Here is a 24,834-nt window from a genome sequence, read left to right on the forward strand (position 1 = left end):
ATTTTTCATCTTTTGGGTGAAGAAGAAAATAATGAATATATGCGTTGTAGACCTCCAAAAAAAGATACAGCTCTAATACAAAAGGTGACAGCATCAAAAATTATTAAATTAAGACTATGACAATCATATGGTGTATATAATGTTCTAGAATTTATCTTCAATAGTCTTTTTACACACATTGTTGCTTTCCATTTCTGTTGGACTCGTTATCATATACTTGCCCTCTTATATCATTGATATCGAGATTCAAATTTTTAATTTCTCTTATAAATTCACTAGAGAGGTGTTTTTCATAAGTGTCATCTACTTTTAAAAATTCTACAAAGTATTATTCAATTATTCTTAGACAAGTTGAAATATCCACACACCTTAATATGAGAAACATTTGTTCTTGGTGACTTAAATCTGAACTGCAATCAAGTATAATAGAAAAATATTTTCCCTCTTTAATTCTCTTCAAAATCATACTCTTGACTTCATGTGCTAATATCTGTATCAATTCATTTTGAATATTATGTCTCAAGTAATGATTATAAATTTCATCATTTTGAATACGCTGGATATGTTCTTGTAATACTGGATTAAATTCAGTTATCATGTCAATAAAACTTAAAAAAATTTCATTATTCACATGATAAATCTTTTTATTAATTCCACGAAATGTCAAATTATGTTTAACTAGAGCTTTTACCACATCAATGATTCTTTTTAAAACATTTCTCTAATGTTTTTTTTTCTTTACTAATTCTTATTTACACATCCTTGTCAATTTCTTGACTCTTAGAAAATCTCAATTCTAAATCAAATCAATCATTCATGTTAAGTAAGTGTTCATTACATGTTTTATGACTTTTTAATTTAGTAATGAGATTTTTCCAATCTTTAGTTCATTCATTGCTAAATTGACTCCCACTAGGTTTTGTACCAAATAGTTTGCAACAAAAGCAATAAATTTTGTCAAAATCTTTTGAATATACCAACCATCTTTTATCATGAATTTCCCCCATTGATATCTTCCTCGTATAATAAAAAGTGGAGAAATACCTAGAAATTTCATCCTTCAAAAAATCTATATTACTTTCTCTAATTGGACATTTTTCTACTAACAAATCTCTTAATTTAATATCAATATTTTCTTATCTTTCCGGATCATAAATATTAATAGAAACATTGCTCGGGTTATTGTTAATATCCTTACTTTCCACGTTAATTTCTTATTCTTTTGTATTTTCTTGATATTCTCCACCAACCACATTATTATCACAATTTTCATTGTTATAATTTTCTATGGTTTGATCTACCATCATCTAATTATCTCATATTTTATTTAAAATTGTGTGTTCAGTTATTTCATTATTTTGGTTATTTAGATCTCTCTTATTACTCGTAGTAAATTTTTCAAGAGCGTCTTTTTGAGATTGAATCAAACTATCTATTCTCCTATTTTTCTTAAGTTTCTCATAACTGAATGCATATTTTTTATTGGGCATATTAACTTGGTGATAAAAATTAAGCAATTAAGTAAAAAGAAAGGTATCACCTACAATGTCTTATAAGCTCCAAGTATATAGCAATCCCAAAATTTTCCAAAATCCAAATTAGACTCTTGAAGTGATTTTTCTCAATGATGATCAAGTCAATTGAATCTAACATGAACCAAAATAAATTTTTATCAATTGAATCATAGCATTCAATTTTATAGAAGAATATAAATACAAATTGGAATAAAAAAATGACAATAGACAAATTGAGTTGATGGTACCATTACACTTTTTTAAAGTTCCTAAATTTAAATCACAATATATAGTATAATAGACATTTTTTAACAAATATCAAATCCTAAATTTAAACCACAATATATATAGAGTTTTTATAAAATTAAACTTAAATCATAGATTATTTGATTTAGACAAATCTTAAAAAAAAAAAAAAAAAGTTGATTAAATGAGTTTGAGCCATGCATGGATTGTTGAAAAGTAGCTTGAATCATTGGAGCCAATATTGGCTAGACGACGATGCACGTCTTTGACGAAAAATCCAACAACTAGTGCCAAATGCTTCAATCGTTTTACAATTATTGGGTTGTATTATTATACGCGTACTTTCTTTCCCACTACAATGCATAATGAAACCAAAAGGTTGGCCAAACTTTAGTATTTGTTGAGCACATATTATATATATATATATATTCCCATTATAATGTCCCATTGTTCCATCTCATTTTTATTTACTTAGAGCTTGCCTTATTGAAAAAAAATACATAATTAATTGAAAGAAATTACATTTTAGTCCCTTTAAAAATTATATATGAATCGTCTTGAGAATAAAAAATATACAACATTAATTATATTATATATATTGATCAACTCTAATATCATATATAATGTTATATAATTTTGCCTTTAAATGCTAGATAATAATTACCTCTCAAATTTGCTACATTAAATGACAATGAGTATGTAAAAGTATAAAGTAAAAATACTTAAAATTGGATAACATCTCTTGCGGGTATTTCTCGCTCTATTCCTTATGGGTTGGGCTCAACCCAGTAGGTCGGCCCAATCACATAAGCCCTTGTAGACTCCGAACTGAGTTCGTCGAAGCGAGCTCATACATTGCAGGAGCCCAAGCTTAGATCGCAGGTCAAAACGAGCTCCCAGAAATACCCCTGGTTCGCCAGCCTATCCGAGCGAGCTCCCAACTACATCTCGAGCGAGCTCCAGACTACATTCCGAGCAAGCTCCCAGCCACTCTCGCAAGTTCGTCGGCCTAGCAGATTAGCTCGCATGACGAGAGGGTCATATGCCATAGAATATAAACGAACTAAGGGTCGCCCTAGCTGGATTATTCAGGCATTCTCTCGGCCCATTCGATCGGCCCATGTCAGTCTCATCCTGACCTCTTGCAGCAGCATCATTACAGCTGCACCTAGATTTTCGCGCGTTCACCTTAGATCCCATCCTCATTAATAACGGATCTCATCCACATTAATGAGGGTCCTATCGGCACCTTGCTGCATGGGCGTTTTCGTGGGCACTAGATGTTCTGTTCCACCACTAACGGACGTATAGCACAGGCTGGATGAAATCTTGTCCCTTCCTATATATCAGTCAGCTCTTTTCAGAGCCATGGTATGTGCTTTTCTCTGTCAACTTGCTAATACTCTATATTTTTTACTTACTCATTTACTTACTAGAGCATTGAAATACCTTGCAGGGACGGGCCGGCGAGTCAAGAAACCAAACCAGACTATCCATCTCTCTTCTTGAGATCTGTTACAATAGTGCGGGCCAACGAATCACAATTGACCAATTCCGAACGTCGACAGCATCTAATCTAAACAGTACACACCCAAAACTTCTCATTTCATTCTCAAAATAATTCTCACAAACAAAGCATAGACATACACTAACAACTCAAAATCAGTGAATCATATAACCAAAATGAAAGACAACTAATCACAAGTTCACAACAAATCAAAGCAAAAAAAAACACCCACACAAGAACACTTAGAAAACCTCAAAAACAACAAACTCAAAAAAAAAATTAAAGTAAAAAGAAATTAAAGTGCGTACCGAACAAGCAACACAAATGTTGATTGTTGTTGCAATGAAGCTTGAAGGCTGAAACGAGCGAGAAGAATAGGAGTGACCGTTGACAGTCAGCCCAACAGTCACAGTAAGCGAAAGAGAGAGAGAGACAAAGGGGCTGAGAGCAAGAAGAACAAAAGTTACAGAACAAAGATATTACTGGGGTAAATCACACCAAAGATCACTAAACTTTAGTATATTTTTCATTTTAATCACTAAACTTTAATTCTTTTCAATGTGATTACAAAAGTTTAAAAAATTTTACAGTGTGGTCACATATAAGATTTTTTAGCCATTCTATAGTCAAAGTGGGTGACGTGGCGTTGATGTGACAAATAATAAAAATATTGTGTAATAATATTTTAATATAATATTATTATATATTAATACGTGGCACGTTTTGATTGGTTGTCATTGTACAATAATTTCTATTATTTATCACATTAGTTGAAAAATTTTATATGTGATTATATTGTAAAATTTTTAAAATTTTGTAATTATATTATAAAAAATTAAAATTTAGTGATTAAAATAAAAATTACATTAAAATTTAGTAACTTTTTATGTGATTTATTCCATATTGCTGAGTGCTAAAGCGCACAAGAGAGAGAAAGGGAAGTGAAAGTACGAGAAAGAGTGGGAGAGGGAATTGAACTAGGTTTAATGGGATTATGGAAATTGGGAATTGTGAAGAGGAACCGTACAAAATTGGGCAGAGAATAAGGAAGGAAATATAAAAGGTTTAGTATTTTTGTATTTAATTTTTTTAATAAAATATTTATTATTAAAAAATAATATATATATATATATATATAAATTATAAAGTTTTAAAATTGGCGGCCTTCCAAGATTGGGGGCCATAGCAACCGCCAATCTTCCTTTACAGTTGGGCCGACTCTGCTCTCGTCTCCTCAGTTTCAGAGCCAAAAATCTCATTGACCGCCGATTCTCGATCCTACAGAGAGCGATGGAGAAAGCAAGCTGCGGTAAAGGCGGTGCTAGTGCTGATGGCACTGTTCTTGGTTGGCTACATCCTTAGGCCTTCGCTCTACTTGCACTCCATCGAAGGCTTGGCCGCCGTCGGCCGCTCCTGCCCCTCCTGTCAATGCGATTGTTCTTCTTAGCCGCTCCTTACCATTCCCCAAGGTTTCCGTTTATGCTTGCGTTAGATCAGATCTCTTCGTTTTTTTTTCCACTTCAGTTGCTGTGTCGATCCTAAATCTGTTGGATCTCTTCGTTCCTTTTAGTTTTAACTGAGGTTTTTAATGATTGCGTTCTGAAATGATTTCTCGAATTTAGATGTATGTCGAATCAATCCACTTGACTTAGAACCGCAGCTTGTCCCTTTTTGTCTAATTACGTGGAAAAGTTATGTTTGAATACATCTAGAAGTGTTTGATTTTCTAAACTTCGAATCAGTAAGCTTTGCAACTTTATAAAATAAGTAGCCGGTTTGAATTTGGGGCAGTATATATGCTAAATGTTAATATGAAATGCCGGAATTCGCAAGGAACTAGAATTAACAATTGACTAGGTAATTAACTCTAGCATAGATGTTATCTCACGTAACAGTTTCTTTTGCATCGATTCAATTGTGATATTTTAAATAAGTTCATATTTTTCCAGACCAATAAATGGAGATTAGATTGTATTTAAACCAGTTAGTTAGAAAACATAAATACCTAGTTATAACTAGGCATGAAAAAGCTAATGTAACAAATTCTTTCTATTCATATGCTTAAAAAGGGCTAACCTAATTAGTTTCCAGTTTTGCAAGATTGGAGGAAACTTGTATAATAATTTAGGTTTATGGATAGCTAAAGCCATGTGAAAACTCCAATCAATCTGCCTTGTAGATAGGTATGTGCATACAAATGCAATATTCAAAGATGAGGTTGGGCTCAGTAGTCTTTGCAATTACTTGAAAAGAGTATACATGATAGAAGACAATATATCAAGGCTTAATCCCACCATGTGGAGTTGGCTACATGATCCAAGGACATTATATATAGTGTGTGGGAAAATAATTGCAGGGGGGAGGGGAAGGAAACTATCCATTAGATTTTTGTAATATTGTTTCTGGATCCTGTTAAATTTATCAATACAATGGATTTGGGCTATGAAATAGATTTTGTTTATGATTTCAGCTTATTGAGAACCAATGAAATGTTAAATTAGTTTTTCACTCATGAAAGTCCATAATTACATGCTCTATGATAATGAATTGAGCCATTATATTTATAAGTGCCAAATGCCATATCTCTTGTATTGTTTATACTTTTACTGATTCTCTGCTACAATCTGATGTGCACTCTCACATTTTTGCTTCCTTGTGTTGATGCACCAACCAAATGTTGTTGCAATGTACATTTACTTGCATATTGAAGTTAAAAAAACTGAATGTTACCATGCATGTATTGACAGTGTGTCAATTTTCTGAAACATGAGCTTATTTTGATCCTTTGAATATCTTTTTTTGCAAGACTGACCAATGCTTCATTTGCTGGTGAGTTTCCCATTATTGTATCTTTGTTTGATTTTCAGACTGATAGTGATTCATTTATACTGGACCTCAACTGAGTTAAAATCACTTGAAGGATTCTATAATTTCCCGAGGATACTATCTTTGCCAAAATTCATATTTTAAAAAACTTAGAATACATGTTTTAACTCCAGCAGCTTTTTATTACCCGAGAAAAAAGAAAATGATTCCAGCAGCCTGCAATTTGACCCATGTAGGTAGCCTGAGAACTTTGCGGAGAAAAATAATCAGAAAAGGAAATTCTCTGGTAGCAAAAATCAGATGATGAAATAGATGGTCAACTATCATTTTGAGTTTCTTTTTCTTTTTTTGCAAAGAGTTTTTGGGTTACTTTTTTACTTACAAGCGATTTAACCTAGAGCCAGGAGGTAATCGTTATCTTCGTCAAAGTGTTTAATTGGTAAGTGATGTTCAAAAAGTTCGGGATACATTGAGGATGAAGCTAGGTTGATGCTTTTTCCTATTTTTCGATTGTTGCTCGTCATTAGCACCTCTCTATATTTTATTCTTTTTGTCTTTGGACCAGATCAGTGAGGCACAATTTTATACTATATATATGAGTGTTCTAAAAATCGGTCTAAGCAGTCCCTGGCCATCGCGATTTTGGCTTATTCGGCCTCCTTAGACGCTAGCCCGGCTAATCATTGCCAAGCAACGCCTAATTGGCCACGGCGGCCGCCTAGCCCCATGAATCACCACGGCCGCTTACTCTCTCTGTTGTGGCACCTAAGAAGATTTAGGGTTTTTTCCCCCTTACCCATTCTCTCTCTCATTTTGCCGTCGCCGCTTACTCTCTCTGTTGCCGTCATTGCCAACCATCTCTCGTCACTTTTTCCTTGTGTCTTAGCCTCTCTCGTCGAACGTCGCCGTCGTCGTCGCCTATTGTGGACAGTGAACTCGTTGTCATCGCCGCTTGCTCCCTCTAGTTGCAGTCGCTATCGACGTTGCCATCGTCGCTTGCAAATGATTTGCTCTATCTCTGTTGCAACGTTGCCATCGCCTCTTCTGGCCTAATCCCCTTTATATATGCACAATATTATATATATATAATATAATAATTATATTAATATATAGGTATATCATATATATGTGTTTATAACTTTATATATATATATAAATCTCTCTCTATATATAATTTATTTATACATATATGAATATATATTATGTATGTGTATTTAGAATAATATAAATTTTATTTAAGTAATTTTTTTATGTACCACCTAGGTGCTAAGTCTCAGCTTGGCAATGGTTCGGTTTGATTTCGATTTTTGCTAAAACCATAACCAAACCAAACTTAAATTACTAAAACCAAAACTAAACCATTACTCATTTGGTTTTAAAAATTTAAAACCATAACCAAACCATTCGGTTTCGGTTTAACCATGATTTTTTTAGTTTCATCCATACCAACAAACAAAGACAAATAGCATTCATAAATTTTTTTGATAATTTCACAACAAATAAAGATAAATTCTAATAAAGTTACATTATTCTTGCATAAAGTTACAAAACTTCTTGGATATAAAATCACATCTCCAAACCTACAATTGTTAAGATCTATAAATTAATATTTGCATAATTAAATTGTAATTTAAGCTAAAAAAAATTAGCTACGAAAGTTAATACCTTCATCAACAACATTAATATCTTCTTCGTAAATTGATGTATATCCATCTGAAATGAATGAGCCAATTCCATCTAACAAAATTATAAATATAAAAAATAAATTAATATAAAAATGTAGTCTTAACAATAAAAAATGACTAGTAAATGAAATAAATTCACCTTTTTTCACTTCATTTGATAACCAACTTTGGGCACACATCAATGCTTCTATTGTCTTTGGATGAAGTCGATTACGATGAGGACTCAGCGAGGGTGAGAGAGATCGAGGGCAAGCGAGAGCAAGACGGGTCGAGCCCTAGCGAGAGCAAGAGAGATCCAGCTAGGGCGAGCGAGAGCAAGAGAGATGCAGAGAGCGAGAGCGACTGGCGAGCTCAAGCGGACGATAAGAGAAAGAAGGCAGTGAGGGTGAGAGAGATCGAGGGCGAGCGAGAGCAAGGGCCGAGCCCTAGCGAGAATAAGAGAAATCCAGTGAGGGTGAGCGAGAGCAAGGGCGAGGACGTGCGAACGAGCGAGAGCAAGGGTGAGGACGTGCGAACGAGCGAGAGAAAGCGAGGTCAAGAGAGGAAGGAGAAGAGAAGGGGAGAAGGGTTTGCAAGCAAGGCAATTAGGCTGGGGTAGGCTAGGCTCGGGTGGGTTGGGCTTGGGTGGCCTGGGTTATATATAATATATTATATATATATTCGATTTGGTTTGGTTCGGTCATTCACTATTCGGTTCGGGTTTTGGTTTGATTTTAGTGAAAACTATAACCAAACCATACCCATTGAAACAGTGTTCGGTTTTTCCCTAAACCAAACCATTACCCAGTCAAACGGTTTTTAACCGCGTTGACCAGTTCGGTTTCGGTTCGGTTCCCCACGATTTTGGTTGCAATTGCCATCCCTACTTGGCACCCGACTAGCGCATATCGCGTTTTAGAACACTGATGTTATATCAATTTTGCCATGATTTATATGATGTTACAACTTTATCATACGCTGGGAATGACCTTAGATTGAGATATGAAAAATTCTTGAGTTAATGTCTGCCTAAAGTACGCCAAACGTGCTTTTCCAAGGGCCTGCAACTTATATCTGGAATGAGCATACAAGTACATCTGCATGTTGGAATTTTAAGTCTTACCTTTTTTCTGTTGTGTTGGCATATCGTCATGCAGATTATGCAAAGCCGTGATCCTGAAGTGAGCGAAGACACAGAGAAGAGTTTTGCTGAGCTGAAGCTACGAGAAGCTGAAGCTTTGGAAAGTCAGCAGCGTGCTGACATGGCACTGCTTAAGGCCAAGAAGATAACATCCCAATATCAGAAAGAGGCAGACAAATGCAATTCCGGGATGGAAACTTGTGAAGAAGCAAGGGAAAAGGCTGAAGCAGCTTTATCAGCACAAAAGAAACTAACCGCAATTTGGGAGATAAAGGGCTCGGCAGAGGATGGAAAGGAGTTGCCAAAACTCTCACTCACTCAATCCCAGGGAAATGTTCCAGTTGTGTGAAAAGCTGATGCCTCAAGTATGCTGTCTTGCGAATGGGCACACGACACATTTCTCTAATTTCCATGTCTGACCGCGAAGCGGGATGAAGTTTTTATGAATTTGATCAATAAGGTTGAACTATCTGATCCATTCTGATTAATTTTAAGCGTTGAAGTATCAATTTGTTTCTTGGCTTTCAACATGGCCATTTATCAGCAAACCATTGCCCCATCCCTAATTGTTAATTAATTGAGTTTCCACTTGTAAGAGCTTAAGAGTAGTTTTCATGTCTGTTGTTATCATAAAATGCCAAATCAATACTGGATTATATTTAAAAGTTAGAGGAATATTGTGCTTATTGATGTAGCCCTATTTTTGGACAAAAATATAATTGGATAAGAGTACTAAATATATAAGGGCATGCCTTGACTTGATCCGATCCTAATTTTTGAAACAGATTCCTGTTTACTGCATATTCGTGTTTTATTGTTATTAAAGCATCATAAAATAGAAAACAGTAGCCGGGTTTATTAAATGTTTCACAGCAAAGCCATATCGAAGTATTCCACTGTTGAGAGCTTGTCACATTGAGGAAGACCAAGACCAGGGAAACAAAACCATGAGATAAAGGACCCTCTTCTCTTCAACTTTTTTTTTTTTTTATATATTTTTACAAGTTTCTGATATTGCTTTCATATTTGTGAGATATTTCAATAAATAAAATAACAGCTTGTGCAAAACCATTCTATCCACTGACGAGGTCTCTAGGGCTCTTCATTCCTTGAGCAAAAACACTAACTTCAATCACTTATAAGCCCCATTTGATTTCATTGTTTTTCGTTTTTTGCACTAATCTTTTCTAACTAGAAACAAAAGTTGAGCCCAAAAATTTAAAAACTTAAAAATAAAAATTAACATCTGAAAACTGACAACAAAAACCAAACAGTCTAGTAGACAGTTACTGATCCACAGAATTATTTGGGTGAAACACGATAATGCCTAAGAACAAGAACATGAGAATGGTGAGCAACTCATTCCAATTTTTACGCTGTCCAAGACAAAAATGTTTGTCAGCGAGATCTGTACAAGATTTCAACATCAGTGTTAACAGAACACAACATGAAGCTTTTGACAGTGCCAGGTTCCAGGTTCTCCTGAACTAGCACGAGAATGATGGCACAGGTCTACAATACATTCATCTTGAACTATGAATGATACAGGTACACAGCAAAACCATACCAAAAAAATCAACAAAAAAACGCTGCATTAAACTGTTTCACTTGGAAATGTTCCTCTGTTAGGTGGAAAATGTATGCTGAGATCGTCCAAGTTGGCACAGCCATGGATTCTCAGTCCATGCTCGTTGGCTAAATGCAGAAGGCAAATAAAACACAAATGGGGCGAGATATCATTGAGTGTTGCAGCCGCCCTGCAGTCTTTTGGAAAGCTAGCCAATACATTCTTGAAAGATACCATTTCTTTCTCCTCCTTGCATTAACAAAAGGTAACTTACAATTAGGTAATAACACACACACAGAGAGAGAGAGAGAGAGAGCTATAACACAAATCACACAAGTGGAGGGGCATGAAAGGAGCAACTGGATGGCTTCCACATTATTTTCAAATGGTATCTTCTAATACCTAGAAAACAGATCATAGACTTGTATTTTTAAATAGTTAAGCAGCAGTTAGTTCCAACTCAATAGCTGTTGAGTTTTTTAATTCAATTATTTGCATTTTGTGAACTCCAGTATCTTTTACCTTCTAATACAATGCCAAATCAAGCCTTGATCCAATAGTGGGTTTAGCTATATGAATTCTAACTTGCCAATAATTTTCATCTATTGTCATATCTTCTATAAGGCTCTTACAACTATGTACCTTACCTTATTATCAAAAACTACATAAAGCATAATAAGATACTAACATTGCGAAATAATTGCTCTTTGCCACAGCAGATTGAGAATGCCAACAATACTAGACATTTTTGAGGAAATGAACTATCGTTCAATGTTGACATCTGATGCTACTGAAGACTGAAGACTAGGATAAAAAGTTACCATCTTACCTGAATAGTTGCTTGTTTAGATTCTTGTAAACAGTCCCAAAGAGTACCTTTCAGTGCCTGGACATCAACTTGTTTAGAAGTTTTGTCATATTGTACTTCAATCTTATTTACCTGATACAAGAAGGAAGCAGCATAAGCAAATGCAAGCAATTTCAAGGCACACCAGTATGATTTGGCAAAAAATATGTAATTGTATATTTCTCTTAGGTTCTCAGGTTAGTAAAATTTACCAAAAATAAGAAGAAATTGAAACTTGAAGCTATCACCAATAAGGACCAAAAGTAAGTTATTTCAATTTAAGCAAAGGAGTAACAATTTTATCCTTCATCTTTCCTTGAGCCAACATGGGAAACAATACTTGAGTTCTCTTTTCTTTTGTTCTAAGTTATGGCAGCCAGAGTTGAATACAACATATGAATATTTTATCATCAATTTCCAGATATACATAAAATAGAATCTGATAAGCTAACATCAACATCGTCAAAGGCACGAGGCACACTTAGGTGCAAAGAGTGCTTGGGGCCTAGGCACTACACACAATATGAAGTGCGAACCTTATGCACATGAGGCACACATTTATTCAAAATGCTTATAAAATACTTATATACCATTCTTTTCAATATTTACCTCTAATATAAAGAGGTAAATGCAAACTCATAAAATCATAAATAACAATTAATTGCCATTTGTGCACACACCATTACCAATAAATCACCAAATGAATAATTGTAAACCAACCTGACGAGGCTGAGAGACGAGTGTGTTTGAGTCCTCCAAATCACTATGAACACCTCCATCATCATATTGACCGTCAAATCCATTTTCATCATCCCATGATGGCAATGGTCCATAATCATCTCTTTGTTGACTCCATTCCTCTGAAGGCAGCATCAGGCACAAAAAATCCACAGAATAACAATATATTAAGTATATTTTACGTATTTCTATCACATAGAAAGAAATGATCGAGGCATGGGAAGACAAACTAGTAATGGTTAATGAACAAGAAAGATGTCTTCTAGCAAGACAGAATGTCGCAATCAGAAAATGTACAACCTCAATTGTTGTCAGAATTATATGCAATAAGTCAGGTTAAAAGTAACAATCATTTTCTCAAAAGAAATAGCATCTCATGGTTACTAAAGAACACCACAAAGATAGATAAGTATTGCATATATGATGCAACCAACTACAAGAGATTTTAAAAAAAAAAAAGTATTACTGCAAAGCATAAAAAGGCTTACTGGCCTTAATCCAGAGGAATTCCTAGATATGAAAGTATTTAACTATTGCAGTCTTATAGTCCATTTTCTGCTTCTTAATCAATAATAGTACTTGACATATGTTAAACAGAAAAGAAGGAGAAAAAATTTAGTCTGATTTCTTAGCCATGCAGTTGCCATTTATCAAATGGAAGAGTTCTAAATATTAGGTTGATGACCAAAAATCAAAGGTATACATAAACAAATATTAGAAGCATATGATGGAGAAGAAATGTCAAATATCCCATGGACCTAATTACAACTACAATCACAAGCCTTAATCCCACTAGGTGGACTTGGCTTACATGAATTCTACCTCTCCAACCATTCCTATCCATTGTCATATCCTCCCTAAAGTCATTATATTCTATGCCATGTTTAAGGATTTCCCATCAAGTTCTTTTTGTTCTTCCTCTATCACTTTTGATAGGCCCCATGGTCTTATAAAGCCAACCCCCCACCCCCCACCCCAAAAAAAAAAAAAGAAAAAGTATTTCAAGATACCTCACAGGCTACACGCCATATATTATGATGAGCAATTGGAACTCCATGATGTAAATCCTCATTTGGATCCATATGTAAAAATCCATGAGACTGCCAGTCTGAATGTCTAAATTTCTTGTTTAGATACAGTTATTTATGTGATGGTGCCAATTACCTCAGCCTCAACAGTTGGCATTACAAACCTTTCAACTTTGCAAGACTACAACCTTAACTCTTTCCCACAGTTTGAAGTTGTGAGCACACAGACTGCCACAGAATCAGAATATAAAGATATAAACATGTCATAATTCAGCTATACAGATTATAGAATACAAACCTTCTGCTTTTGGTTTAAGCATTTAGTTTCTTACAGTTATATCTTTTTTTTTTTTTTTTTTTGGGGGGGGTGGGGGGGAGTTGAGAGAGAGTTCCTGTTCAATATCAAAGAGTACTAGCATTATTGGAGCTCAGATTATTTACCTGATGACTTTCTTGCTCTCTTCCCAAGGCACTTCAACCATAAAAAAAAAAGAAAATAATATCATAAAGAGGTTATCAAATGCCAAAAATGGTAAATCATATCTCCATTCATAATCAAAGCCACATTACCATGAGATTAGGCACAAGAAATAATTTGACAAGCTCCTCTGGCTGATAATGGCAATCTTCTGGAAGTGTCGTGTTACAAGGTGGTCTATTTGCTGGCACAAGTAGTGAACTGGGATTCTTGGGAGGAGCAAAGACATCCAGTATTTGATTGTCTAAGGCTTTTGTAAAATCAATATCAAGTTCTGCTTGTTTTTTGTTTCTAGGTTTCTTAGTTGTCATGGGTGATCCATTTTCTCTGGGAGGACCCTCTGAATCTGCAAAACAAATTCAATGTTGCATAACTAGAAAACAGTTCTTGCAACTAGATTATTGTGCAAATCAATGATATGCCTATGACTCTGCGTTCACCTTTTGTTTTTCGATACTTCCAGTGATCAGGACCTGCCCAAGCATTTTGATTTGAAGTCAACCCCAAACTTAAAAACAAGTACCCATCAACCTTATCAAACCTGTTATCCACATCAGGCTCATTTAAAACAGATGGTTCATTTTCCTGCAAGCATCATATCAACAGATAACTTCATCATTTTGTACTTTAAACAGTTAAAAAAATATTCATTTATAAAATGACGACAAAAACTGAGAAGAATGTCAATAAGGATCTGATCCTCAAAAATGAAAAAGGTATCTGATCTCTCATTTACCCCCCCACCCCCCACCCCCAAAAAAAAAAAAAACTGATCCTAAGAAATTAAAGCCCTTAAAAGCCATATTTCTGGTGGCATGCAACAAGTACCTCATGATAACTTGGTAAAATTGGATCTGCAGTATAGGAGTCGTCACCAACCACACTTGTTTGGTCATCATGATCGAAAGCCCAGGTCCCAGAGTTGTTAAACGTATCACCATCCAACTCAATGTTACTGCCATTATCATCTTCATAAACTTGCTCAGCTGATTGCTGGCCAGAATAAAATGTATCTGGTGGCCTTCGACTGCTTTGATCAAATTGATCGACAATATGCCTGAGAGTTGGAGAAATTTCAATCTTTTTGTGCATGTTAAGCACCATCTGTTCAATGTATTCTACAAAGAGAACAAAGAAAAGGTAAAAGAATAAAACCTTTGAAAATATGACAAAACAAATAATCAGAATCAGTGGATTAAAAAGCAGCATACCTTTAGCAAAAGATAGATCAATTGTGTCTAATTTTTGGTGTTGACTTTCAGAAGACATACACTTCCTTGGAACCTCAAATGAATCAAAAAGCACCTGACAGCCACCATATACTCCAAGATTGTTCAGTAAGAGGCCCCTAGCCCCTCCTTCATCAAACTGCGCAGATGTTTGATGATAGAGAGGATCCACTGCAAATGCAACTGAAATAAAAGAAATTCCATTATAACCTCATCATAGAACTGACTATAGTTATAGAGAAATAGAGGGACTAGTAGTCACCATCAAATTTCTTAACGTTGAGAGCCTCAAATGATGATTCCAATGTGGATAAAGGTGACACCTGCGTAAATTCATTCCTTTAGGCTGAGTCTATAGAAATAATATATTCACAAGTATTAATCTTTCAACCTTTCTCTCTTGCTCCTTTTTGGAATTGCCTTCCTCTTGTCCTATACTAGTGCTGGGATCCTCCACCACATCATCTGCCATGATAGCAAAACATCAAAATACCAAGAAGAAAGGACTCACATGTATCCAATACAGAACAAAATGCTGAATGAAATTAAATGAAATAAACCATTTGCAGATAAAGAAGACAGTGGGAAAAATCAAATGAAAAATCCCATTTGAAAATACACCAACATCCAATTAATTCATAACACCAGCCCTAACTTACTTAGGATAAAGTGCAGTTAACATGATGATGATCCAATTAATTCATAAAGCAAAATAAGTATGAGATTGCTAGAATACAGGGGAAAGAATGTACCCACCTTTTTCCATAGACAAGTACAAAAACCAATGCAAGAAGTATAACTTTTTTCTTATATATTTATAGCTAATGCAATTCCTATTCAGGTGGCATGTACTCACTGCAGTCTTACATCGGCATATTTCTACAATGGGTAATGTTAACCATTGAGCTTCAATAAATACACCTTGTTTTTAGACAAGGTGCATTGTTTTCAGTTCCAAAAAAAAATTATTGGTTGATGATAAATGCATCGTGTTTTGCAACATTTTATCAATCAATAAAATTATTTTGAAACCGATAATTTACTCAAAAACGCTTTGGAGATAAATAAAAGTCCCCTACATAATTATGCACTGCCAGGAAGTAAGTCAAAGGAGATCTATATCTAGTCCACTACCCCAAACACTAAGATTTTGCGGGGGCAAAAAATTCTATAATGACTTTTTCTTGTTTTAATCTTATGATATCAAGAGTTCATTATAATGAAATCATTAAAATACTTGCATTGACATTTAAAAAAGACAAAAGCTTCTGTTGAGCTACTAAATTATGAAGAATAAAATTGTTAAAGAAACTATTTGAGTGGCAATAGAAAAGTAACCTTGTTCATTTTCTTGTCCCACCCGATTAATTCCTCCAAGAACCTTGTATGCCTCCGAATGCACTGAATCTACTCTCATTGAATAAATTTTGACTCCAGCTTCCAATGTGCAACTTGCCTATGTAGAAAGATGCAAATAACATTTGAATTTCTATAATTTGTAGAATTGTGTAGGCAACTTGTAAGGCATTCAAGTACAAGTAGTTCTGACAGATGTCATGAAATATCATTTTCTCAACCCCTGGATATAGCTTCAAGTCTACAGAGAGAAGTGATGGTGCAAATTTCTACACTTATGGTATGCAAGTCAATATATCCCAAGAAATCTCCCAAATGATAACCAAGTAAATAACAATAAGTTACCTGCAAAGATATACCTATCTAGACCACCATCATATCCGTTTCTCTTTCAGCCCACTAAAACGCCATGCCAGTATAAAATATCATGTGTGTAAATTTTCAAATAGAAGGAGCGTGAAGCAGATGATTGGTAGAAAAGAAAGCAGTGTATGCTCTAAGATGGTTTTTGCTGTGAATTAAGGAGGAAGATATGTTAACCAATTCTAGTTCCATGAACCATCATCTGAAGGTGTCATAAGATGTAAAACAAATACAAACTTTAACCCTTTATGTGCTGCTGTCTTCAAACTCATGCACAGTTAAGAAAGTTTTCCTTGTCGCATGAAATGATCCTTTGCACCATCATGTTTGATAAGGAAGGACAAGCAGTTTATGTCCAGTGTGATAGAGCATATAGGTCACAAACAAATTCTTGAAAACATGAAATGAATGATTAAACAATCAGTCAACCCAATCTCAAACAATTTGTGGAATACATGCCATCAGTTTAACTAGAAAACAAAATTAAATAAATGGAGAAAGAGGTGTCAAAATAAACTTTGAGAGTAAATAACATATCAAAGATAGGATTACCTCTCTCTAATAGATAAAGTTGGTGATTAATAATTTGACATGGTATCCTAATAGACAAAGGTCATGAATACCAACCTCATTGTCAGCACGTCTGGACCAATTATATAGTATAGTCTTGCTACATGTGAGGGGATATGTTAAGAATAAAAATAACATTATTCAAGATAAAATTACCTCTCTTTCTAATAGCTGAAGCTTTTGGATAAGTTGGCCATCAATAATATAATAGAGGCATCCAAATGAATACCAAAACCAACGAAAATTTAACTTTCACCAATAGTGGACCAAAGTTAACATTGATAAACAGAATTTTATACAAGAAGCTGCAATTTAAAAGAACAGCATAATTGAAAGGTAGGCCTACGCAATACAAAAAAACTAGCACATGAATATAGATTTTTTTCTGGTTCAATTCTTTCATGAGCAAGAACTAAAGAAAAGCACTATGTTATATAAATCAACGCCCCAAACCCTTAAGCTTCCACCACCAAAGGACAAGGTATGAAGCAAGGCAACCAGAAGAAATTATATCTTATTAGCAATGCAAATCATATCATTAAGATTTGGAATAACTTGAACCTTATGAAGAATGGATGTTCCTATCAAACATTCCCAAGGGTTAGGGACCATTATAATGAATCTGCGAGAAGATACTTCAGATCTATATGAACCAAAATGTGTCCCAACCCTTTTTCCTTTTACCCATACCCCTCTGTATTCATATGTTTATATATACTTGTGCTGCTTAATTTTTTGGCTTAATCCCAAGGGCACTTTTTCTATTCTTGTCCAGTTCCTGTTGCTCCATTACTTCCTGGCAGCGCAGCTCGTAAACCCGTGAAAGCAGTCATACCTTCTTGTATCCTAAAATAAGGCAAAATTTCAAGCAGTGGTCATCTAATCTCATCCCAAAAGCCTCCATCAATGGCCACCATCAATGGTCACCTGAGAATTCTTTTTCTTTTTCAGTGGGACAAAACAAAGCATCTGTTTACTGGCAATAATGTAATATACTCTGTAATAATATTTCTAGATTTCAATACCAATGAGAATGAAGTTACTAACTAAAGCAACATGCCAACATCCATCCCACTGTAATATTATATAACAAGTATGGTTAGCCACAGCTTTTTAAAAAGATCCCAATTAAACTGAATAAATTAAATTATAGAACCAATTTTTTTTTTTTTTTTTCTGGCCCCTTGGTTTATGAAGCCTGAACCTTGGACCATCACCCAGAAGGCTTGTGTTGCAGGACTCATGGAAGGTTTAAGTCATATGTCATGCATGTACATTTAACCTTAGTGCTTATTAGAAATAAAAAATAAAACAAAAATAATAAAAAAAAAACAAAAAAAGAAAGGATTGCATGTCACAACCTTTGTAACATCTAACACAAATACCATATCACATGTTGTCCACGTGACAGTGTGTAAAACAATTCTGATGAACGGCTAACTCCTCCAAGCTATGAGTATATCAGTAGGATTTTTTCTCCCATCCCATAGGTATAATCCATTTTCCCAAGCAAGCATAAAGCACTACACTTTTTGAGCACTAATTAACACAAGCCAATATCCTAGAAGCATGAACTTTCTGAGAACCATATGACCATCGCATCCCGAGAGTAATGGTAAGAGAAATGCTATACCCATAAATAAGTTTGACAAACAACCCTCACAAACTGACAGTGGCAGACACAAATTCATAATAATTATACCCAAATTTATAATAGTTCTATCCAAATTTAACAATAATTTATAGTAATGAGAAAATTTATTATCAATTTTAGGTAAGACTATAATGAATTTGGCTAGAACTATTATAACTTTATGCATACCATGTCAGTTTATGAATGTTATTTGTTAAACTTGCTTGTGGGTATAGCATTTCCCTTAGAGTAATTACTCTCTTAAAATGCCTGCTTATGTGATTATGCCACCAATAATAAAGTTATTAAAAAGGTACTAGAAGCGTATCTTAAATTTAGAAATTTTCAAACATAAAATTATAAGACCAAAATTAAAACATTTCTGAAACAGTACACAAGTTAAGAGGCCACGGACAACAATCTAGATATCACAATGCATTAATTTGTAGAGTGTTAGTCTTCATTTTGACCATTATCCACCGAGGATGAAGGATTCTCTACATAACCATTTTCCTACATTTCCTCTAGGTATTGACAAAATTTTATGAAGGGGCGACTTACCTTCTGAAAGTTGGTCTCTGCATCATCCTCCTCTTCCACCTTAATAATGTCGCACAGGTGATCTATCAGACTCAGATCCCACGTATTCTTCTGATTAATTTTCTGCATTACACAAAATTTAAGTCAACAAAATGCATCTCCATTCGAACATCACAATGAATCTTCGAGGATGTAGAAAAACAGCGCAGACACCGAACATTTTCGCTAGCGAGTTTGATGCAGTTTTGAAACAACTCGAGAATCTGTTGCTTGTCGAGGCAGGGATCGGAAGCCGGCGGAGAAGCGGCGCTGGTGGCGGTAGCATTCTTCCTGCGGACGGCGGCAGCTCGGGCGGCGCGTGCCTGGGCTCGCTCGAGATTGTCATCGTTGGAGCCCAAGAAGAAGGGGCTGGTCGGAGATTGGAGGCGAGAGGCCATTAGGGTTCGCTGCTTCAGTGCCGTTGCATTAGGGCTTAGAGTTTCCGCCATAAAATTGGTCGCGGAACTGGGATTTGACCAAAAATCTACCAGATCTGAAGATTCGAAATAGAAATTTGGACTTGGGAGTACGAAAAGTGATGATTTAGAGTTGCTTTTTTGGGAAATTGGGATGAAACACAGAGCTCTGAGCGTCCGACTCGGAGAATGAAACGATCTGTGTTTTGGTTTCCCTCCTTTTCGTTTGAATTGGAGCTGGGTTATTATCCAGTGTTTCGCATGCCCAGCACATTTTTGCTTAGTTTGGCTAGGCTTTTATTTTTTGTAACTTTTAAGCTAGGTAATATTTAAGCTGATTATAGCGTTTAAATTGATAATTATTTAGATAAATATATTTTTAAGTTATAAGTTAACAGTTATGTGTTTAATTTGAAAGACCTGATAAGGTATTACAACTTGATAAAAAACGAAAATAGACATATTGTTAAGTGATGTAAATTTTTATTATTAAATATTAATAAATTATACATAATTATTAAAAATATATTAATACAATATATATACACCTTTTCATTTTTTCTTCAAATATATTATCATTAGATTAATATATATATATAGTATATATATATATACACACACACAGCAATCGAGAGCAGTAACGATCGAGCAACCGCCAAGGATGACGGCGCAGGTGGCGATTAAGGCTATAACCAATGGCTAGAGATGGCAAAATAGGCTTGGCCCGACGGGCTGGCCCGTTGGGGCCCGACCCGGCATCGAGATAGGGCTAGCATTTTGCTGGCCCATTTAAGGCTGGGCCAATTTGGCCTGGCCCACTTGGCCCGGCGGGCCAAATGGTGGCGGGCCGGGATGCCCTAATTGGCCCGCTAATCAGCCACACCCCCCCCAAACAGCCCGCTCCCAAATAGCCCGCGCCTCTCGCTCTCAGTCTCGCCTTTTGCCCTCTGTCTCGCCCTCATCTCGCCCTCGCCCGCGCCCCTCGCTCTCGCCTTCGCTCACCGCCCTCGCCCCTCAGTCGCCCTCGCTCGCCCTTTGTCGCCCGCGCCCCTCACTTTTAGTCTTGCCCCTCGCCAAAAATGGTATCAAATAGAAAAAAAAAAAAAATCTGGGCAGGCTGGGATGGCCCGTTTGGCCTGCGAGCCTGTGTAGTTCTGGGCTAGGGCCAGCAATCTGTTGGCTCGTTTTTAAGCGAGCCAATTTGGCCCAGCCCGCGGGCCACTTGGTGGCGGGCTGGGTCGGGCCGGCCCGGCTCGTTTACCATCTTTGCCAACAGCGATTTAGGTTGGAGACACGCGAGCGATGGGGACGGGGATGGGTTTGAGGTGACGACTACCAACGACGGTGGAGCTAGAGATGGCAATCGACGACGACAGAGGAACTAGAGACGATGGCGAGGCGAATGGCGACAAACGATGAGTGATAGTGGCAATCAAAAATTGGCTGTAAGGGGTTAAAGAAAAATGATATGGGTTGTAAATTAGTGTTTTGATCGAGGACAAATAGGTAATTTTTACAGTCAACGCAACTTTTTCTCCGGGAATGGTTTGCAAAAAGCTTAGAGGAATGAGCTTTTCAAAAAACTATTGAAATAGTGTCTAAACTATAACTTTTAAGCTATTTGAATTTGTCAAAACACTTTAACTGAAAAAGCTTGACAACTTTTAAGCTATACTAATAACTTATAAGCGATCAAATTGCTTACCCAAATGAATTGTTTGATGGACTACACTCCCGCCTTGAATCTTGACTGCTATTTGGAGTTGGGCCAGTGCACAAATGGTTAGGGGGAGGAAAAATTCAGTTCAAATCTAATCGATTGAACTTATTGGTTTGGTTTGATTAATTTTACTCAAAAATGAATCGAACTTAAAAATTACATTATTTTCATATTTATAAAATGATATCATTTTTTTTGTACGTTTTCTATTGATTTAATTTGTTTGATTAAATTTATACAATTTGGATTTAATTTGTTTATTATTAATTAATTTAATTTTTTAAATTAATCAGTTAATAAATTTAAGTCTGTTCGGTTTGCACACCCCTATAAATGGCAGCCTAAAAATTCTTGTGCAGCCTCCATTTATTTTTATCCTTCTCTCCTAAACAAAAATGAAAGATTTTTACACCTCATGCTCTTTTAAATGGTCCATTCCTCTTATCCATTCCATTTCATTATTTGCTCTGTTTCAAACAAAGCTAAAAGCCTTTTGTATAGTAATTTCTATACATTAAACAAAAATAGATTGATATTGTATATTATTTTATATCAATTTTATGCAAAAATATCATGTTCCAAACATTTTTATTTTCGACCTTAATTAGTGTCATACCACGGTAAGAATTGAGAATACTAAAATATCAAAAGAGAGAGTGAAACTAATTTAAAAATCATTTTATTTTGTCTTATTATCAAAATAAAATACTCATTTCTTGAGTCTTTGTATATTTATTGTAATTCTAATGAGACCGATTATCCATTTTTAATGACTTGTATAAGATGAGTTTGTTCTTTTGGTATTTATAAGTCATCTAGCAGCCTTACACCAAAGAAGTGCCTATTTGCGAGTGTTTAGAAAGATGAGGAATTTGGCTTGCAAAAGTGTCACTTATATGTTTCGACATTATTAAATGGTACTTCCCGTCACGTGTGATCCGCCAATTCGGATTTGTGCAAGACATCCCCCACAACGTTGACACAAAGAAGGCCTTGCACCGGGAAGATAGGCAAGAGGGCAGGCACCCAATCGACCTGAAGACTTGGTGCCAGCGTTACATCGCGTGTTGGGACAGTGTGTGTGATTTAGTTGTCCATGAAATTCCAGGGCCTTCTCGCATATCGTACTTCGAGCCATACATGATTTGGCATCGAGACTTTGCCAAATAACTTGACCCTCGATCGATGGAATTCCCAATCTCTCGGGAGATTTTGTCGAGGATGTACAATATATATTTTTTAAAAATATTATTAATACATTATAACTTACATATTAAATTATATAATATAGATAAAATATCTTTATTGGTGAGATATATGATTAAAATATATTTTATTTAAGATGATGATGTTACATGAGATAGTGATGAGATAGTGAGGTGAGACGATGAAACATGAAAAATATTTTTATAATTTATAATATATTATGTAAAATTCAGGGAATGCTAATAAGATAGTCCCTCTCTTTTTTTATATTATCGACCCTATAGCGCGGCTACGTCGCCTGTTGCAGAGTGTCCGTCTCGCTGGCGATCCCGAGTATGCGCTGCAACCAGCTAGTTTGCAAATGCTGAGGTTGTCACTGACTTAGGCCCTGATGATGAGGACGAGGTAGTTGAGGTTGAAGGCTTGGACATGCCCCTGCCTCCCCCTACGTAGCACATACATTGACAGCCATGTAAGTGGTCTGTTGTACTGTCGAACTTGGCAATGTCCAGGTAGAATCATAATTACTGTGGCATCCTTGGTACCAATCGATTCTGAACATGAATGCTATGGTATGGTTGACTAGATCTAATCGGAATTTATATTATTTTAATATATTTTTATTGAAATAATTCCTTTTTGTAAAATTCTTTATTAAAAAAATACGCTTGTCATCTGCTATTATTACACAACAAATATTTGATATAGTTAATTGTTTGTGCCAATTGTAATTATAATTTATAAGTCTAATTAGAATTGTTTATGCCACGAGCAGGCATAAGTTTACACCTTATTCATGTTCCATATTTAAAAGTATTTATAAAATTATGGATAAATAAATGCTCTGTGCCACGAGCATATAATTTACTAAAATATAAATGATTGTAGCATGTGTGTGTTTATAGTAGAGAGAGATAATTAGTTATTTTACTAACGTTTATATTTTTTCGTTATTATTATGCTGATTATATTGTTCACATTTGAAATCTTACGTAACATGTTGGAGACATATTTCAAATAAGTTACATAAATTATTGAAAAAATATAGGATTCTTGATTTTATTTTAATTTTTCTTTAATATATTTAACTTTGAGCTTATCTCTAATTTTATAGTGATTTTTTATTTGTTCAATGATATATTAAATTTTGATCTTATATTTTGTAAAGTCCTTTTTAAATTATATTATATATAAAAGCCTTCCATCGTATGTTATCTGGTTATTAATTTTTTTCTATTAAATACTTGCTCCGTACCATTCAATCTTATTACAAATAATTTTATTTTTAATTTAACTTTTTCTTACTTGAACACAACAAAATGACATAATTTCAAGTTTATAGGGAATTTTTCTTAATAATACCAAGCAACGTTTAAAAATCTTAATTTTTTTTTGGTAAGAGCAATAGCTTTTTATTATATGCTTTATATAAAATCATAAAAAAGATAAAATTGTGATGGTTTTGCAAAAATGAATCATTAGCATGCATTTTTTATTTCTTAATAAATGAAAAAATTCAAGGGAGAAAACATAAATCCAATGGATGACATGATGTATATAATAAAAATGATACAGACAAATATTAATTGAAGTGAATACATCGTTTAATATTTTATGTCAGTCAAATAAAATCTCAAATAATAATAATGTTATAAATTTTCTACACATTGGAGTCTTTTAGGGAGATGATGTTGATTTTTTTTATTTTATCTATTTTTTTAAAAATAAATGTGGAGCTTATTTAGGAATTATTTGACCTCTTTTTCCAATCTTATCTTATTTCAAAAGCTACAGGATACTAAATCAATCTAATGTTAATCAAACATTAAAAATAAATAATTAAATATATAACAAAAAATAGCAAAATGATATTTTTAATTGATTTTTTTTTTTAATAACTTGGGACACTTAGAGAGATCTTCGCTCACAAATAGCATTTGACCTAGACCGTCCCACTTTCTCTAAAAATCATGACCCACTTGCTCCACGATCCTAGGTGAATGTTCCATTTCGTCGCAAGTTGAATCTCAAGAACTTAACCATAATTATGTAATTCTGCACAGGAATAAAATTAAATTTATTATTTTATGGTATTCCAATTCCCAAAGTGTGTGTAGCGAACTGTCCGTACTACCCCAGGGGAGTTGTTTTCTATTGTTGAGGAGGTGAATGGTGCAACTCAACTTGCAATCACATAAACATCCAA

The 24,834-nt window shown here is 34.9% G+C and overlaps 1 protein-coding gene across 3 annotated transcripts; it reads right to left on the bottom strand.

Annotated features, from left to right (window-relative positions):
- Positions 1-10,221: 10,221 nt before the first annotated feature.
- LOC127792121 (condensin complex subunit 2) lies at positions 10,222-19,917 on the bottom strand. Of its 3 annotated transcripts, none has more exons than XM_052322487.1 (13): positions 19,466-19,917; positions 19,269-19,370; positions 16,124-16,241; positions 15,177-15,250; positions 15,048-15,108; positions 14,768-14,968; positions 14,385-14,674; positions 13,997-14,141; positions 13,649-13,902; positions 13,520-13,550; positions 12,033-12,172; positions 11,295-11,405; positions 10,222-10,711 (listed from the first exon to the last, which is right to left on the bottom strand). In XM_052322487.1, the coding sequence occupies exons 1-13, from the start codon at positions 19,733-19,735 to the stop codon at positions 10,493-10,495; spliced, it is 2,016 nt and encodes a 671-aa protein (XP_052178447.1). In that variant the 5' UTR covers positions 19,736-19,917; the 3' UTR covers positions 10,222-10,492. The 3 variants fall into 3 exon arrangements, with proteins under 3 accessions (XP_052178447.1, XP_052178446.1, XP_052178448.1); XM_052322486.1 differs by having other exon boundaries at positions 10,223-10,714; XM_052322488.1 differs by lacking the exons at positions 12,033-12,172; positions 13,520-13,550 and having other exon boundaries at positions 10,223-10,714.
- Between the last annotated feature and the right edge of the window lie 4,917 nt (positions 19,918-24,834).

The sequence above is a fragment of the Diospyros lotus genome, chromosome 15, assembly GCF_014633365.1.
Source record: "Diospyros lotus cultivar Yz01 chromosome 15, ASM1463336v1, whole genome shotgun sequence".
NCBI classification, from domain to species: Eukaryota; Viridiplantae; Streptophyta; class Magnoliopsida; order Ericales; family Ebenaceae; genus Diospyros; species Diospyros lotus.